The sequence below is a fragment of the Pteronotus mesoamericanus genome, unplaced genomic scaffold (genome assembly GCF_021234165.1).
Source record: "Pteronotus mesoamericanus isolate MK-2021 breed Mesoamerican mustached bat unplaced genomic scaffold, CSHL_Meso_final scaffold_167, whole genome shotgun sequence".
In the NCBI taxonomy this organism is placed as follows: domain Eukaryota; kingdom Metazoa; phylum Chordata; class Mammalia; order Chiroptera; family Mormoopidae; genus Pteronotus; species Pteronotus mesoamericanus.
This window is the reverse complement of record NW_026555308.1, coordinates 21011715-21029051: the sequence shown is the minus strand read 5'-3', so window position 1 is coordinate 21029051 and position 17337 is coordinate 21011715. Positions and strand designations below refer to the sequence as shown.

The window sequence follows — 17337 nt, the reverse complement described above, 5'->3', positions numbered from 1 at the left end:
AAATGGTGAGTTCAGTCCATTTACATTTAGGGTGACTATTGACATATGAGGATTTCTCAAAACCAATCTTGTGTCATCTATGCCCCATGTATCTTCTCTCCCGCCTGCACATTATTTTCAAGTTTCAGACATCATATCTGTGAATAGTGCATCTGTAAATATTTACCTTTTTAAGGTAAAGGCTACTTTGTTTTTTTTTTAAACATAAACCACCATATCATTTACACACTTGAAAAAATAGTAATTCCTTGTCAGAACTTAAAAATGATAAGTCCTTTCATTTAAAAGTCAGGAATCATTAACTAAGGCAGAAGCCCAAATAATGTTTCGACTAGGGAACAAAGGCAAGGGGTGTTTATGAGAAGAGGAAGGGGACAATTCCATCAGTAGAAGGAAGATAACATAACATAGTGATGTTAATTCTAAATAATGTTTTTAATTTTTAGTCCAGTAATCATCACTCCAGTAGTCACAATAACTGCTTTCTTGTTATCTTTGCAAGCAGTTTTGTTTTTTCAGGGGGAGGCGCAAGTTTGCTTAGGCCCAGTCCTAAGGTGATTTTGCCTGTTTTAACATTCCAAGGTTTGAGGTAGAAGACGTGCAAGGCAGTTTTTCTGGCATTGCAGCTCCGGCTCCATTTTAAAGTTGCTCTGTTATAAAAAAAAAAAAAAAAAAAAAAAAAAAAGCCCTGGCTGGTGTTGCTCAGTGGGTTGAGTGCTGGCCTGGGAACTAAAGTGGCTCTGTTATCAATTATCCACTCAGCATTCACATTTCTAATTGTCTCATAAATGCCATAAACCTTGTAACAGTTTGAATCAGAAACCAATTAAGGTCCACTACTGTGATTTGTGAATACGTCTTTAAGTCTCTTTTGATCTATAGGTTTCCCTACATCTCATTTTTTTCCCCCTTGAAATTTTTTTGTTAAAGAACCCATGTATTTGCCCTATGGTGTTCTCTACATCTAGATTTTGCTGATTGCATTTTCTGTTAATGCATCCCTCTTTCCTTTGCATGGCCCGTAAGTTGAAACCTGATCTAGAAATTGGATCAGGTTCAGGTTTGATTTATGATTTTGCTTTTTCTGCAAGACTACTTCACAAAAGACATTGTGCTTGATTCCTTTTTTTTATGGCAGCCAAGTGTACTGGTTGGGATGCCTTTGACTGGAAACCCCAAGTCAAACTGGCTTAAGCAATAAGAAAAGCCGCATCTACCACAACCGGAGATACAGGGGAATACCCAAGGGACAGTATCTCTTCTCTTACTGATGAGAATGAGAGATGGCCAGTGACTTGGCCCCTCAGTGACCACCAGAGCCAGTGCCCCCGCTCTCTTCTTTGCCTGCTCTGTGCAGCGTACTTGTCTTGGCACAGCTGACCTTTAATGGAGCCCTGGTAGGGGAAGGAGAAGGAAGGTACTGTCTGTTCCTCCCTGACTGTTGCAGACCTTGAGGGAGCCATAATAAATGTTATGTTTGTTTGATAAAGCACTTGGCTTTTGGTCTCAGCAGGAGGAAGAGTTAGAAGAGGTGTGGCAGGACCAACGAGGCCTGCAGCACCATAGTGGGAAGTGAGGTGGTACGGAGCCCAGGGCCTGGCAGGGGGCTTCAGGGCTGCAGATTATAAAGAAATCCTGGAACTTTCTTGCAACCCAGCTGTCTCCCTCATGTTTCCAGGTGTCTCCCTGGCTGAATACACCAAAATATTAACAATACTTACTCACCTTAATTAAGGTCCTATTGCATGCCTAGCACTGTGCCAGGTGCTTTTCATGCACATAGGCAGGACTTCATTTTACAAGCTGGCCTGCACTGGGTGCTGCGGGCAGAAAGAAACTCAGGATAGTGCTCCTGACCTTGGAAGATGACCTTCTGGTGGGGAAATCTGACAAGAAACAAAACAAGACAACAACCTAGTGCAGTATATGCTGTAATGGGGTGAGAATAGGCTACGTGGGCTCCCAGAAGATGACCCAGCTAATTCTCAACACAGCTTAGTGCTATTATCACACCATTTTGTAGATGAGAAAACCGAGGTTCAGAGGAGTGAACTGCCCTGCTTTTCTGGTCCATTGGGTTCTGATTTTCTTCTGCAGGGAGTGATAAGGATAAAAATGAGGATGGAAAGTTAGAGAGGTCCTCTTGAGTCATCTGGTCCAAACCCTTTATTGAAATGATAGAAAAACTGAAAGCCGGAGGGGGAAGGGAATTGCTCAGAGTTACACAGGAAAAGGAGCAGATATGGAAAGCAGCTAACCCCCAGTCCAGGATGTTTCTTGACAACAAATGCTTTTCTCTTCTCCAACTGTCTGAAGAAGACTTCCTGGGATGCCCTCATGAGGGACCCTTCTCAGCTTGTGCTGAAAGTTCAGTATGCTGAAGATTCCACCAACTCTGTTTAGACCCTAACTCCAGAAGGGATAAGAATAGGATTAGTCGGGACAGACTCTGAAGCCAGGCAAGGATGTGTGTGCCTGTTGGGGGCATATAGAATAGAGTAGGTTACCTCACTATCCCTCAGGAGGCCCCAGGGACGCCGGGGCTTGGGGAGAAAGCAGGGAACCAGGGGGAAGTCAGGGGCCCTGGAGCCCTTCCCACCCCACCTGAGGGCTGAGGGTCAGTTCTGCCACCCTTTCCTGCCACATCCCTCAGACTTGGGAGTGCTGGGGGTGGGCCAGCTGGCTCTGGGCCTCAGGTGGCAGCTCTGACACAGGCAGTGTTGTGTCCAGGCTGGCCTCTTGAAGCTAATGGTAAATGAGTAACCTTGCTCCTGCCTGCAGCGCACTCTGGGACAAAGAAGCCACCTGGTACCCCTCAGTTCTGACTTGGCCCAACCTAGCTCCCTGAGAGTCTGGAGACTATGGGGATGAAGTCAGATGCCACTCCTTGGCTCTGTGCCTATCCCCCAAATCCCATCCCAGACAGGCCTAGAGACCATTTCTCCTCTCAGTTCTCTCCCCTCCTCCTCTGACCCTCCCCCTCAGAACTCCCGCTGTGTCACTTTTCCCATCACTGAGGCCCCCCACTGAGCCCCTCTGTCTCTTCTGAGCCCACATCCCCTCTGCGGCTCTCTCTAGGACCCATCTCCACCAGGTGTCCCCTCAGCTTTATCTCTAGTCCCTCTTTCCTTCCCCCCAGGCTAGAAGGGTGGTTCCCAAGGGGGAACTGGTTGGAGAGGAAGTAATGACAACCCCAAGTCCTTTCCCGAGTCTCACAGAGGATGACCTAGGTTACTCTATTCATAGTAACCTACTTTCTCTTCCTTGGGTCATACAGGGTGACAACATGTCAGTGTGTCCTCACCAGAAGAGAATTTTTTGGAAGCTAAGCGGAATATTCTACTGAAAAATCAGACTGCCACCAGCAACGTTGCCTTAGCTTTGCTTCAGGCAAAGAAGTTTGAGAGACAATAACTTTGAAGCAATTTCAAGTTTCCCCAGTCATAAATACCTGTCCCGTGACTGTCACCCCGCCACCCTCCCCGAATTGCTAACGTGGCCTTGACTCCTTTTATAAGCAAACCCCTTGGATGTGGACCGACATGTTGTTTTTGCCTCTCTTGTTCCATTCCCTTTTCCGCCCTCTGCATCTGCCCCCATGCCTCTTGCTAAGGCCACCAGTGACCGCCCGACTGTTTTTAATCTCACAGCTACTCCTCACGTCTCATCTTGCATGACAGCTTCTGCAGCCTCAGACACCATGGCAAATGCCCGCCTTCTAGAAACTCTTTCTCCCTTTGGTTTCTAGACTGACCTCATCCACGCCCTGGTTTCGGTTCCCTTTTGTATGATGGTAACAGCCAAGTTTACCACTCCTGAGTTCCGGAGCTCTGTATATGCCCAGTCACTTCCTGGACGTCTCTGCCTGGACATCCTACAGGCTTGCCAAACTCTGTACATTCAAAAACCAAACCCATCGTTTTCCCCCAGCAGTCTGGTCTCCTGTTTTGGTCAATGGCACCACCATCGAATCAATGACCTAAGGCGGAAGACTGGGGTTCTCCTAATTCTTTCCTCTTTTCCACCCCACATATCCACATGGTTCTCAAGCCCTGATCATCTGGCTCCCTTAGCAGCCCCATTAGGCCCTGCTCCCAGTCCTGCTGTCCCTGCATATCATCTCATACTGGGATGGTGACATAGCCTCCTAGAAGGTCTCCCACCTTCATTGGCCTCCTTTAATCCCCAGCTCTGTAGGTAGTGCTGGAGAGGTTATTTTAGAATAAAACTTTGACAAGGTGCGTCCCTTCCACAACTCCCATAACACCAGAGTAAGGTCCAAAGTCTGTCATTCCGCCCAGGAGACTCCCCATGCCTCTGTCTTTTCTGTGTCCCTGGGCCTCATTGCCACCTCCTCTCTCACCTTGCTATCTATCCAGCCATGTGGAATTTCTCTTTCCTGGCCCTGTGCACAGGCCCCCTTTCCCACTGCCTGAACCTCCTGCACCTTCTCCAAGATGCCAGCGCTTCCAAATCTTGTTTATCTCCAGAACCACATTGTCACCAAACAGTTCTGAGTAGCCCCTCTTTCCCTCTCTAGAGGATCCTAGGAAGAAAATGAGGCCCCTCTGCCATCTCTCCCCCCAGGTGAGAAGATTCTGCCCAGCATTACTTTTGGTAAAAAACAATAGGTCTTTTTGTCCTCCTTTTCCAAATATGAAATCATAGCATTGAATGTGTTCTTTCATGCAGCACAGGGGAGGTTCTGGTGTGCAGCCGCGCTGTGGAAAACTGATGTTCCGAGCACAAACCCAAAAGTCAGAGCATGGAGAAGAGAGTTCCTGGCACCCGCCCCCCACCCCAATGACTGTTTCTGCCAAAACAGATTGGAAGTGCCCACACATGCCTCTCTACATTGGGCCTTAATCGGCTGAATCCCCAGTGATTAGGCCAAATGACCACCTAGCCAGCACCCAGTTTAGTTTACAACCTCACTTTCTTGGTTACTGAACTTCTGTCCCTGTCTAGGCTTCATCCCTAGCAGAATCCAGCCAAAACCAACCCTTGCAGGGGGCTGGAGACCTGTCCGCGGCACTCAGGACAAGGATTCGCGCCAGCAACTGCAAAACCAAAGGCTTTTATTGAAGAATATCAAGTGGCCCTTTCAAGGCTGCCGGTGCCTGCCCAACAAGGGCTTTGGGGCCTCGGCCGGAGGCGGAGGGCAAGTAGCCCTGGCCACCCTAGCCCGCACTCCAGAGGGGGAGGTTTCATTGTCTATGCGGGCTGGTCCCCAGGCTCCGCTGTACCGTTCCCTGCCCGCAGAGGGGTGGCAGCTGGGGAAGGGGGCGACGGGCTGGCCCCTCGCAGTCCAGTGAGGGGGTGGCTGACATCTGCTGGGCTGGTCTGCGATGCAAGGCGGCCCGCTGGACTGGTGGGTGCTTCAGCGCGTGGGCTGGTGGAACGCGCCTGCCCCTCAGACGTAGTCCTTGCGGTCGTAGGCTGTACCGGTGCCCGTGCCTGGCCCGGCGGAGCGCGGCCCCGAGTAGAGGATTTTGGCGGGCACATATTTCTTCTCAGACGGTGGGCAGGAGCAGCAGAGCAGCGCACCCCCCAGCAGCTGCAGCGCCGCGGCCGCCCAGCCCACATACAGGCCAGAGCCTATCTCGCGCTTCTGCGAATCCGGCACCAGGGGGTTGTAGAAGTCCTGGACAATGGTGTTGGCCGACCAGGACACCGGCACAAGGGTGAGCAAGGCGGACAGGAGGAAAAGCACGCCCGCCACGATGGTGATTTTTGCCTTGGCAGTGTCGTCCTGCACACAGTTGGTGCACTGGGCGCCCACGAGCGCCACGAGGAGCCCAAAGGCAGCCAGCAGGATGGCGACTACGATGAGGGCACGGGCCGCCTGCAGGTCCTGCGGCAGCGCCAGCAGGGAGTCGTACACCTTGCACTGCATCTGGCCGGTGCTCTGCACCACGCAGTTCATCCACAGGCCCTCCCAGGTGATCTGTGCTGTGATGATGCTGCTGCCGATGAACGCCGTCACCCGCCACATGGGCAGCGCGCAGCACACGATGGTGCCCAGCCAGCCCAGCACGGCCAGCGAGGTGCCTGCGATCTCCAGGCCCATGGACATGGCTGCCGCTCCAAAGCCGGCTCTGCCGGGCGGCTCCGGGTGCGGGGACGAAGAGGGACCGCGGCCGCTGGGCCTGGGCAGGAACTGCGGCGCGCCGACGGACTGACGCCCCGACGGACGGACGGATGGACGACCGCGCTCTCGCTAACGGCTCCTCTCTGCCTGCTGGCGCTGCGGCTGCGTCTGCACCTGCCTGTGGCTTTGTGGGCGGGCGGCGGCGGCAACTGAGCTGGCCCTGACGTGAGGCCGATTGGTCTTAGATCCGTGCCCAGCGCTCTGGAGGGGGCGGGAGGGGCGGGAGGGGCGGAGCCGCGTTCTCCCGGACCTGGGGACAGTGACGTGGCCCCCTCTTCCCACCTTTACGGAGCGCGGGCGGAGGAAGAGCAGCGTACAGCACAGGGGTTGGAGGTGGGGTGCCGAGAGGGGGCGGGGCCTGGGCTCGAGCCCCTGCCTCTCTCTCTCCTAGTCCGCCACTCCTCGGAAACTAATTCCCTGGGGCGGATCGGTGAGGGAGCGCAAATCATAATCTGTTTGGCCCGAGCTCCTGCATTTTTCGACGCCTTTGATACGGGCAGCGTGGTGAAGCGCAGCGCGGGATCCGCGGGGACTGGAAGGGGCAGCGTGGGCGTAGGCGTGGCTGTTCCCCGGAACGACCTGCGCACCTGCTCCTCTGTCCCTCTGGCCTCTGGGGCAGCCCGCCGCGCCGGATCTCGGCCTGATTCAGGCCCATGGGGTTGCCAGCCCTGAAAGTCTGGGCTCTGTAGCCAGGGACAGCCCGCAAAGGCACCCAAAACACGCCCCTGGGCCAGTGCTGAGCTAAAATTCCCCTCCAGCCCCGCCAGAGCGTTCTCAGCTCTTATCCCTCGCAATGACTCTGGATCCTTTCAGCTGAGCTGCTCTGCCCTGCCAGAAGTCCGTCCCCGTCTCCTTATTTAGTCCCCTCTCTTCACAGAGCCCTGTCTTCCCTCCCTCTGGGCTCCGAGTCATTGCTGGGATCTATTTTAATGAAATGGCGGTGAAAGGGATTTGATCTGGGCAAAAGTGGGACGTCAGAGACATTACCTGCAATGTCCTTGCTCCTACACCTGGGCTATCCCTCACCCTTCTTAGAGCCCTAGAGATCCTGCCTGGTCTGTCTCTCTAACACCGCCCCCCACCCCCGCCGCCAATATTCTCTCTTCCCTTCATTCCAGCTCTTGGATCTCCTGGCTATTCCTCCAGTATGCCACAGGCTCCCACTTCAGGCCCCTTGTGTGTGTGTGACAATGGGACACTTGCAGATATCCACAAGACTCACTCCTACATTTCAGCTTTTTGTTTCCAGCAAGGCCTTCCTTCCCTGTCCACACTATTTAAAATTTCTACTACTCACCCCACGATGTTCTTTGCTCTTTTCACACTTTATGTTCTCTTTGGCATTTAACACCACCTACCATACTCTATGTTTCTCTTATTTATTTTTTATTCTCTGTCTCTCTGTTCCAGTATGTCAGCTCTATTGGGACAGCCAGAATATCCCCCCAAAATGCCTAGAACAGTGCTGGGGACTCAAGAGAGCATTAGTTTCATGAGTTGAATGAAGAAAGGGCATCAGTTGTGTTCTTGCAACCTTGCCTGCCTGGGCCCTCTTACTGGCATAAGTGACTGATAATGGGACACTACTGTGTTACCTGAATCAGAAGGCTTTGTAATCAAGTAGGAACCAAGTGCACTTCCAAGCTAGATAAGAAACCTCATTTAGCCAGACCTAGGGGTTTTTCTGGTTTTCTCCACATATCTCAAATATCAGTCATGTAGCCTGTGTCCTTTTCAATAAGTGCCCAGAGCCCTGGGGTGATAGAAGAGCAAGGTAAACAGGACCGGAGGCCCAGGAAACCAGGGTCCTACTTCTTGCAGGGGCAAAGGTCTTGGGTGGGGCCTACTGGGGCTGGGCTGGGCAGGGCTGGGAGTGCCAGACCAGAGGGCCTCACTGGTGCTGGGTGGGGGCTTCCCTGGAGGAAGTTCGTGGAGCCTAGGTCCATTTCAGTGGACTGCTGCCTGCTGGTTTCCTGGTTAGTGGGGGCAGTTTTGGCCCAGAAGTGAGGCAGAACCCCCAGGCAGTGTGGCCAGGCTTCATGGAAGGCTGAGGTCAGGTCCTTTGGCCGGAGAGTGGGTTCCCTGCTAGCTGGGCCTGGGTAGGGTGCTGTGAGCTCTGTTTCTTGCTAGCTGTGAGGCTAGAGAAAGTCAAGTGACCTCTCCTGGGGTCAGTTTCCTCTGTAAAATGAGGGAAATGATGTCTACATGACTCACTTCACAGGGTTGCGGTGAGAATGAAAGTGATGTAAGTGTATGGCAAATCAGAAAACAGCCAGGTCAGGGCACACAAGTATGCGGGGAAATTCTGTGGAGAAAATGTGGGGTTTAGTTGGACAAGCTTGAATTTGAGGCGGTCTCTGCTATCACCAGTCATGTGACTTTGAGCAAGTTCCTTTCCACCTTGAGCCTCAGTCTCCTCATCTGTGCAGAGGGGTATGTTCTAATTTGCTCATGTCATGTGGGGGGCCTGAGTAAGGAAGACCTGCTGGGCAGGGTTGTGGGAGATGAGAACAGAAAGCTTCCTGACTAGAGGCCAAACTTCAGAGTCTCTGCAAATAAGACTTTGGCTCTGGACAAAACAGCTCCAATTAACTTTTCACTTAGTATCTACCATGGTTCTTACAACCCAATAATAAAAACACAAATAACCCAATTAGAAAATTGTCAAAGAATCTAAATGGGCATTGAGAATAGACAAAGAAGATATACAAATGACCAAAAAACATATGAAAAGATAGGTGACGCCATTAGTCATTAGAGAAATGCAAAGCAAAACTGCATAGAGATACCACTTCTCACAAATGGGATGAAAATCAAAAAGAATCTGGAGAAATTGGGACCTTTCTATGATGCTGGTGGGAATGCAAAGTGTTACAGTTGCTTTTGAAGACAGTCTGTTCTTCAAAAGGTAGAGATACCATATGACCCAGCAATTCTACTACTTACACAAGAGAAATGAAAACATGTTCACACAAAATATTTGTCCAAAAGTGTTCATAGAAGCATTATTCATAATAGCCAAGAAGTGGAAACATCCTACATGTCAGTTGATGAATGGATAAACAAAAGTGATATGTATATCTATACAATGGGGTATTATTTAGTCATATAAAGGAATAAAGTTCTGATACATACAACATGGGTGAACCTTGAAAATATTACGGTGAGAGATGACAGTTGAAAGGATGACATATTGTATGATTCCATTTCTAGAAACAATTCAGAGTAGGAAAATCTATAAAGACAGTAGGAAAATCTATTAAGATCAGTGTTTGACAGGGGCTGTGGTGGGGGTATTCAGGGGAAATGTGGATTGACTGCTAATGGGTACAGGGTTTTTTGGGAGGTGATGAAAATGTCCTACAATTGATTGTGCTGATGGGTGCCTAACTCTATGATTATACTAAAAAACCATTCAACAGTATAGTTAAAACTGGTGAGTCATATAATATGTAAATTATACCTCAATAAAGCTTTTTAAAAGAGGTTTTACTTATTGATTCTTAGAGAGAGGGGAAAGGAGGGAGAAAGAGAGGGAGAGAAACATCAATGTGTGGTTGCCTCTTGTGCGCCCCCTGCTGGGGACGTGGCCCACAACCCAGGCACGTGCCCTGAGGGAGAATTGAACCAGCAACCCTTTGGTTCCCAGGCTGGCGTTCAATCCACTGAGACACACCAGCCAGGGCTTGATAAAGCTTTTAAAATAAAAACCGCTATGGTGCTTGGGGCCTGCAGTGCAGGGAGTGTGTGTGCGCACCCCCCTACCCCCCCCCCGCCACCCCGAGGGTGGGAATGAGGGTGGGGCAAAGTTTTCTCTGAGTGGAGAGTGCTTCGAGGGCATGGGAGGAAGTTGAGGTTCTGGCCTCCAGGCACCATGTGCATGCACATGCATGCACACACACAGCCCTACACACATACACATGCCTGAGCCTCTTTTACAGAAACAGCAGCACACTCCAAGGTGGGTCAGATGCTCCAGGAATGGACCCCTGCAGTAGGTGCTGAGTGACCATAGGAAGGGGAATTCTGTGGCTGTGTTGGACCAGGAGAGCTTCCCATAGGAGGTTGGGCGGGAGTTGGTTGGGAAGGATTTAGCTGATGGAGGAACAAGGCATATTTAGGTAAAATAGTGTGTGTGTGTGTGTGTGTGTGTGTGTGTGTAATATTCCAAGGAGCAAAGGGCTGAAAAAAGAGGGATTGAGGGAAGAGCGTCCACAGCTAGGAGATTAATTTGTTTCCTTTCTCCTAACTAGTGCCCAATGTCCAAGAAGTAGCCATCAGGTTTTTGTGTGAACATGTATTTAGTTCTATGGGATAAATGCCTACAAGTGCAAATTCTGACTCTTGCTTGTTTAGTTTAGTAAGAAACTATCATACTGTTCTCCAGAGTCGCTCCCAGCAAGGCCTTCTCATTTTACATACCCATCAGCAATGTGTGAGCAATCCAAGTTCTCTGCACCCTCACCACCACTTGGTACTGTCACTGTGTTGGGTGTGTAGTGGCATCTCATTGTGGTTTTAATTTGCAGTTCCTTAGTGACTAATGACGTTAAACATCTTTGCCTATGCTTATCTTCTTCATTGAAATGTCTCTTTATAATGTTTGGATCGCTTGCTTTTAAAAAAATTGAGTTTTGAGAGCTCCTTATATATTCTAGATAGTAATTCTTTGTTGAGCCCTGGCTTTTGTTGAGCCCTTTATTGGCTCAGTGGGTTGAGCGCCTGCCTGCAAACCAATAGGTCACCAGTTTCATTACCAGTCAGGGCACATGCCTGGGTTGTGGGCCAGGTCCCCCATTGAGGGCCTGTGATGTTTCTCTCACAAATGGATCTTTTTCTCCTTCCTTCCCTTCTCTCTATTAAAAATAAATAAATAAATATTTTTAAAAAATTCTTTGCTGAATGTGTGGCTAGCAAATATTCTCCCACTCTATAGCTTGACCTTTTGTCCTCCACAGAGTAAAAACTTTATTTTTATGTTTTATTTTATATGTTTATCTTTGTAACCTGTGACTTTGCTGAACTCAAGTTATTTTGGGAATTTTTTGGTAGACTTCTGTAGATTTCCTACAGAAGCAATCATAGTAATTCTTTTGAGGTAGGTCCGCTTGTCATAAATTCTCTTAATTTTCCGTTTTCTGTGAATGCCTTGGTATTTTCTTTATTCCTGAAGAATATTTTCACTAAATATGATTCTAGATTCTTTTCTTTTAGCACTTGAAAGATATTGTACCACTTCCTTCTGGCCTCCATGGTATCTGATGATAAATTTGCTGTCATTCTAATTGCATTCCCTTATAGGTAAGATGTTATTTATCTCTGGCCACTTAAAAAAAAAAAAGATTTTATTTATTGATTTTTGGAGAGAGGGGAAAGGAGGGAGAAAGAGAGGCAGAGAAACATTATGTGGGAGAGAAACATTGATCAGTTGCCTCCCACATGCCCCTAGCTGGGGACCTGGCCCACAACCCAGGCATGTGCCCTGAATGGGAATCAAACCAGTGATCTTTCAGTTCTCAGGTCAGCATTAAATCCGCTGAGCTACACCAGACAGGGCCTCTTGCTGCTTTTAGGATTTTTTTCCCCTTAGTCTTTTGTTTTCAGAAGTCTGGTCATGATATTTGGTGTGCATTTCTTTGGGTTTAATCAGTTTGAGATTTGCTTATCTTCTTCGATCTGTAGCTTTATGTCTCTTGCCAAATTTGGGGAGTTTTCAGGTATTATTTCTCAAGTACTTTTTTAGCTCTGCCCTCTAGCCTTTCTTTCTGGGACTCTGATGATACAAATGTTAGATATTTGTTATTGTCCCACAGTTACCTGAGACTCTGTTTTCCCAGCCTACTTTCTCTCTGTTGTTCAGACTGGGTAATTTCTATTGTTCTAACTCATGCACTCTTTCCCCTTTGTCCTCCCTTTTGCTCTTGAGTCTATCGGCTGAGTTTTTTAATTTCAGTTATTATATTTTTTCATTTCTAAACTTTCTATTGGTTCTTCTTTTCTTTTTCTTTCCTTTTTTTTTTTTGCTGAACTTTTCTATTTTTTATTTGTTTCAAGTGTATTCATAATTACTCCTTTTTATCATGATTGGTTTAAGATGATCTTTGTCAGACAATTTTAATATCTCTGTCATCTCTGTGTCGGCATCAATTTTCATTCAGTTTGAGCTGGACTTAATATGATGAGTGATTTTCAATCAAATCCTGGGCATTTTTTTTTTTTAAGGATTTTATTTATTTATTTTTAGAGAAAGGGGAAGAGAGGGAGAAGGAGAGGGGGAGAAATATCAATGTGTGGTTGCCTCTTATTCGCCCCCTGCTGGGTACCTGGCCTGCAACCCAGGCGTGTGTCCCGCCTGGGAACTGAACCAGCAACCCTTTGGTTCATAAGCTAGTGGTCAATCCACTGAGCCACACCAGCCAGGGCCAAATCCTGGGCATTTTTGTATTATGTTCCAAAAGTCTAGATCTTATTTAAACCTTCTGTTTTATTTTGACCCTAGGAGAAGGCTGAGGGGCTTCCTTATATTGCCAGGTAGAAGTAGAATTCCAGCTTCTCTGTTTGGTCTTGACAGCCGGGTCTAGGGAGGAAGGTGGCTCCTTGTTACTGCTAAACAGGGGTGCAAGTTCCAGCTCCCCAGATGGTTTCCACTGGCTGCACGGTTGGGGTGGCTTCCTCCGACACCAGCCTGGCAGGGAGTGGGTGTGGTGCGTTTTTACTACCTGGTGGGTGTAGCCTAGACTTCCCCTGTGCTGTCCACTGACACTGTGGGTGCAGGGGTTGTTGATATGCTTTGTTACAACCCCTTGAGGGTAGAAGTCTAGGCTCCCAACCTGGCCTTTGTAGTGTGGGTGGGGCCACAGCTTTATCTCTGGTGTTTGGCTAGAGTAGAGTGGTTATTGTCTAAAAGTTTTCTGGCTCTCTAGGCTTCCCCTTTTTGGTTCTTTTACTAGAGAAAGCAAGGTTTTCTGGGACTTTTTTAGTTTCTGTGTCTCTCAGTCGCCTGCTTCTTCAGTTCTGTTTGGGAGGCCTGAGGGAAAAAGCAGACCCAGGGCACTCACCACATGTCACAAGGAGCCTGAAGGTGGCCAGTGGGATGGCAACAACAATGAGGGTGTCACACATCCTTGGTCTAGAGGTTCCTAGCTGCTCTGCCTTCTCTCTACTTTGAATCTTCTCTTGTTTGAAGTCCAGGGGTTTTTGTTGTAGTTGGCAGAAGGAATAGGGAACAGTGTCTACTCCATTTTCTTGGAAGTGAAATTCCCCTATCGATTGCCTTTCACTTGGCTACTTGTGTGAATTTTTGTTTCCCATTTGGCCCCTGTAAACACTTGAGTTTGAGATCCCTGGCTTAGTTTTTGTAGTTCAGTGTTTTGGCCCTGGGTTCCCGACTGGCAAACAAAATGAGCCACAGGAAAATGAAGAAGCTCAAGGGAACCTCAGCTGGAATTGCCTGGGGCTGGGGTACTGCAGGAGAGAGAGGAATGTGAGACCTCCGCCCTCACCTGGGGCCTTGGGCCCCGCTTCACTACGCCTCCTTCCCAGGGAATGAAAGGTAATAGACTCTGTTGACTTCTAAGTTTATTTAAACTTTGGAGACCTTATCATATCTTCATCCAAATAGCATGAAGTTAAACAAAGAAGCTTTTGAAGCCCAATGAGAAAGAAGTTGATTTAAGATAGGGCTGTATCAGAGGTTACTCAACCCTTAGTGCCTCCTGCCTTATCACTGAGGGAAGCCACGTTCCCCGGTTAGGGCAGTCCCGGGGCACTGTGAGCCCTGACTCTGAGCTCCAACTCAAAGGGGCATCTTGCTGCTGGAGGGGCTCAAATAGCTTTGTGGCCTATAAACATTCTTGTGGGTCCTTTACCCCCCAGCCAGCCCAGTGCCTGTTCAATGGGCTTGTGACCACAGTGGCCGCTGTGGCAGGAAAAGAGGCCACGCGAGGTTTTCTCTCACCGAGGCTGACCGGAATGCTCACGACAGCAAACTAGCACCAATCCTGAATCCAGTATGGCTACTTTCTTCTGTAGGGACCAGCCAGGCTAAGGTGACCCCATCCAGACTCTTCTGTTTTGAGGTCATCCACAATCTGTCCAATACCTCAAACGATGCTTATTTGGGATTTGAACTGAGTTTACCTGCATATCGTGCTTCTGCTAGTACCAGCATTTCCAAACTTGCTACTGCTTCGTATGCTGTTCTGGTGGGTGTTGAAATATTGTTTCTGATCTAGAAGCTGCCTTATAGCAAGAGAAGTATGGGGTGATGCCCTGCTTTTACCACAAACCCCACCATCTGGCCTTGCAGAATGATGAAATGGCCTTTTGAAGACAGTCCTGACTCTACCTGGGAGACAACTGTGTGGGAGGTTGGGCTGCTGTCTTGCAGATGCTCTTATGTCTTGTGCTGTTTTTCCTGTAGGCAGAACCCACGTGCATTCACAGACTTCCTTCTCTCCAGTCTGTTAAAGAGGGTTCGATAATTATACCAGATTTCCCTCCTACTCCATCTCACCAGAAGGAGGAAGCATTGCTTGCTGAGGGAAAGACTATGCAAATATACACAATAAAGTGTTGAGATGTGCAAGAAAGGAACAGAGCTCTTTAAACAGGGATAAAAGAGAGGTTTTGTGGGCAGTTTCTAGAAGATCTGCTTAGCACCATTTGCGGGGTATGAAGTAAGAAGAGAGGAGAGGAAAGGAGGCTCTCATCTGTGTTGCAGTAGTCCACATATTTTGATACCTTTGTCATTCTTCCAAAGACAAGAGTGGAGCGGGAGGTTCCTATGCATTTCTAGATCATGCATTGTTGAATATGACTGGGCTGCATTAGGTCTCCAGGACCTTAGTGTTATCTGTGGATCCAGGAACTGGTAAACAGTCACAGAAGACACTTCCCCATGCCCCACCCCCAGAGTCAGGACTACCAAGGGCTGGGAGGCCCAGGTATGAAGGCAAAGTCATCTGTGTGAGAGGAGAGTGCTGGTGCAGCTGAGGAGCTACCAATGTGGAGTGTGGGGTGAAGGAGGGAAGGCCTAAGCTGGGGTCAGTGTAGAAACCAACACAGCAGCCCACTTTCTTGCTGCTAGACTGTAAAATTGCCCTGTTCCCTTTGAACATATTTTTTAAATTATGAGATACTTGAAACACACGGGAAAATACAAAGAATAATATAAGAAACATCCATGGGACCCCACCACTCAGATTTAACAAGTCTTAACATGCTGCTAAAGGCTCTTTGTAGCTCTTCCCTTTCCCTTATGTTCCTCCAGCTAACGCTATCCTGAAGTTGATGTGTCTTCTCCCTGTTCAGGTTTTTATCATTTTGCTACTTAGGTATTTAGCCATTCAAAATACATAGAACTATCTTGTGTATCAAACATTTTTATATAGGTAGTCTTATGTTGTACATATTCAACAATTTGTTTTTTTAATTGACTTTATGTTTTCAAAATTTATCTATGTTTATACAAGAAGCTCTAGTTCATTTATTGTACCTGCTGTGTAGTCTTCCCTGGTGTGAGTAGACCACAGCTTTTAGCTCTCCTCTTGATGAGCATTTGGATTGTTTTCAACAGTTTTGCTATTACAGATAAGATGTGACACATGTCCTTGTAAAAGCCTCCAGGTGCACATGAATGAGAGTTTCCCTAGAAATAGAATTGCTGGATCACAGGATATACACACCTTACCAGGTATAGCCAAATGTTCTGTAAAATTCTTGTACTTACCGACAACCCCTCCAGCGTGCTGGAGAGTTCTGATTGCTATACATTTCTGCCAACACTTGGTAGCACCAGACTTTTTATTGTTTTTGTCATTCTGTGCATATCAAGTGGTATCTCATTATTTTAATCTGCACTTCTATGATTATTAATGACATTGAGCATCTTTTAATTTGTTTATTTTTTATTTCAATGTTCTCTTCATGAGCTTCTTCTTGATGGTATTTGCATAGTTTTCTATTGGGATGTTTGTCCTTTTGCTATTGATTTAAGGAATTCTTTTATGTTCTGAGTATCAATCAGTTTTTGGTTATGTGGGTTGCAAATATCTTCTCCAAGATTATGGCTCATGTTTTACCATTTTTATATTGCCTTTTGCTATGCAGTTTCTTTTTTTGAAGCATAAAATACATTCAGCATGGTCCTTAAAGTGCACAGATCTTAAAGGTACAGTATAATTAAAATTTTACATTTGCACACACCATAAGACCACCACCAAAATCAAGAGATAGAGCATTCCTATAACCTCAGAAGCTCTTCTGATATCGTTTCCCCATCCGTCTCCCCAGAGGTGGCCACTTTCTAACTACTGTCATCGATGACTTTTGCTTGGTTTTGACCTTCATATAAGTGGAATCACAAGGTGTATTCATTTCCATCTAGCTTTTTTTTTTTTTTCTTGCATCTGGCTTCTTAAACTCAATATATTGTGTGAGGTCTGTTCATGTTCTTGCATGCGTCAGTAATTTATTCTTTTTAAAAAATATGCCCTGGCTGGTGTGGCTCAGTGGATTGAGTGCCAGCCTGTGAACCAGGGGGTTGCTGGTTCAGTTCCCGGTCAGGGCACATGCCTGGGTTGTGGGCCAGGTCCCCAGTTGGGGATGTGTGAGAGGCAACCATACATTGATGTTTCTCTCCCTCTCTTTCTCCTCCCTTTCTCCCTCTCTAAAAGTAAATAAATAAAATATTTTTAAGAATATATATACTTTATTTCTTTTTTTGTTGAATTTACTGGGGTGACATCAGTGAATAAAATTATATAGGTTTCAGATGTACAATTCCATAATACCTCCTCTGTATACTGTATTATGTGTTCACTCCCCCAAGTAGTTTATTCTTTTTTAATTGCTATGTAATATTACATTGCGTGACTATGCCACAATTCATATTCACTCTTCTCTTGTTGAGCATTTGAATTATTTCCAATTGTTTTACTATTACAAATAATATGTGACTTCCTTGTCCTCCAGGTACACATGCCTGCCTGAGATTTTTCTCTAGAGGTGGGAATGCTGCGTCATAGAATATATACATCATCCACTTTACCAGATATTGCCAAAAGGTTCTCAAAATTATTGCACCAACTGACACTCCCTCGAACATGTCAGAGAGTTTCTGTTGCTACACATCTCAGACTTTTTAGTTTTGTTCTTCAGTGGATGTAAAATGGTAACTTGTTGTA

The 17337-nt window shown here is 47.2% G+C and overlaps 1 protein-coding gene across 1 annotated transcript; it reads right to left on the bottom strand.

Moving 5' to 3' along the window:
- Window positions 1-5140: 5140 nt before the first annotated feature.
- Window positions 5141-6261, bottom strand: CLDN3 (claudin 3). Its single transcript, XM_054589252.1, has one exon. The coding sequence runs from the start codon at window positions 6074-6076 to the stop codon at window positions 5414-5416; it is 663 nt and encodes a 220-aa protein (XP_054445227.1). The 5' UTR covers window positions 6077-6261; the 3' UTR covers window positions 5141-5413.
- Between the last annotated feature and the right edge of the window lie 11076 nt (window positions 6262-17337).

What these genes read in the sequence shown, in the direction of transcription:
- CLDN3 (XM_054589252.1), bottom strand. Translation starts at nt 6,076, where the DNA reads ATGTCCATGGGCCTGGAGATCGCAGGCACCTCGCTGGCCGTGCTGGGC.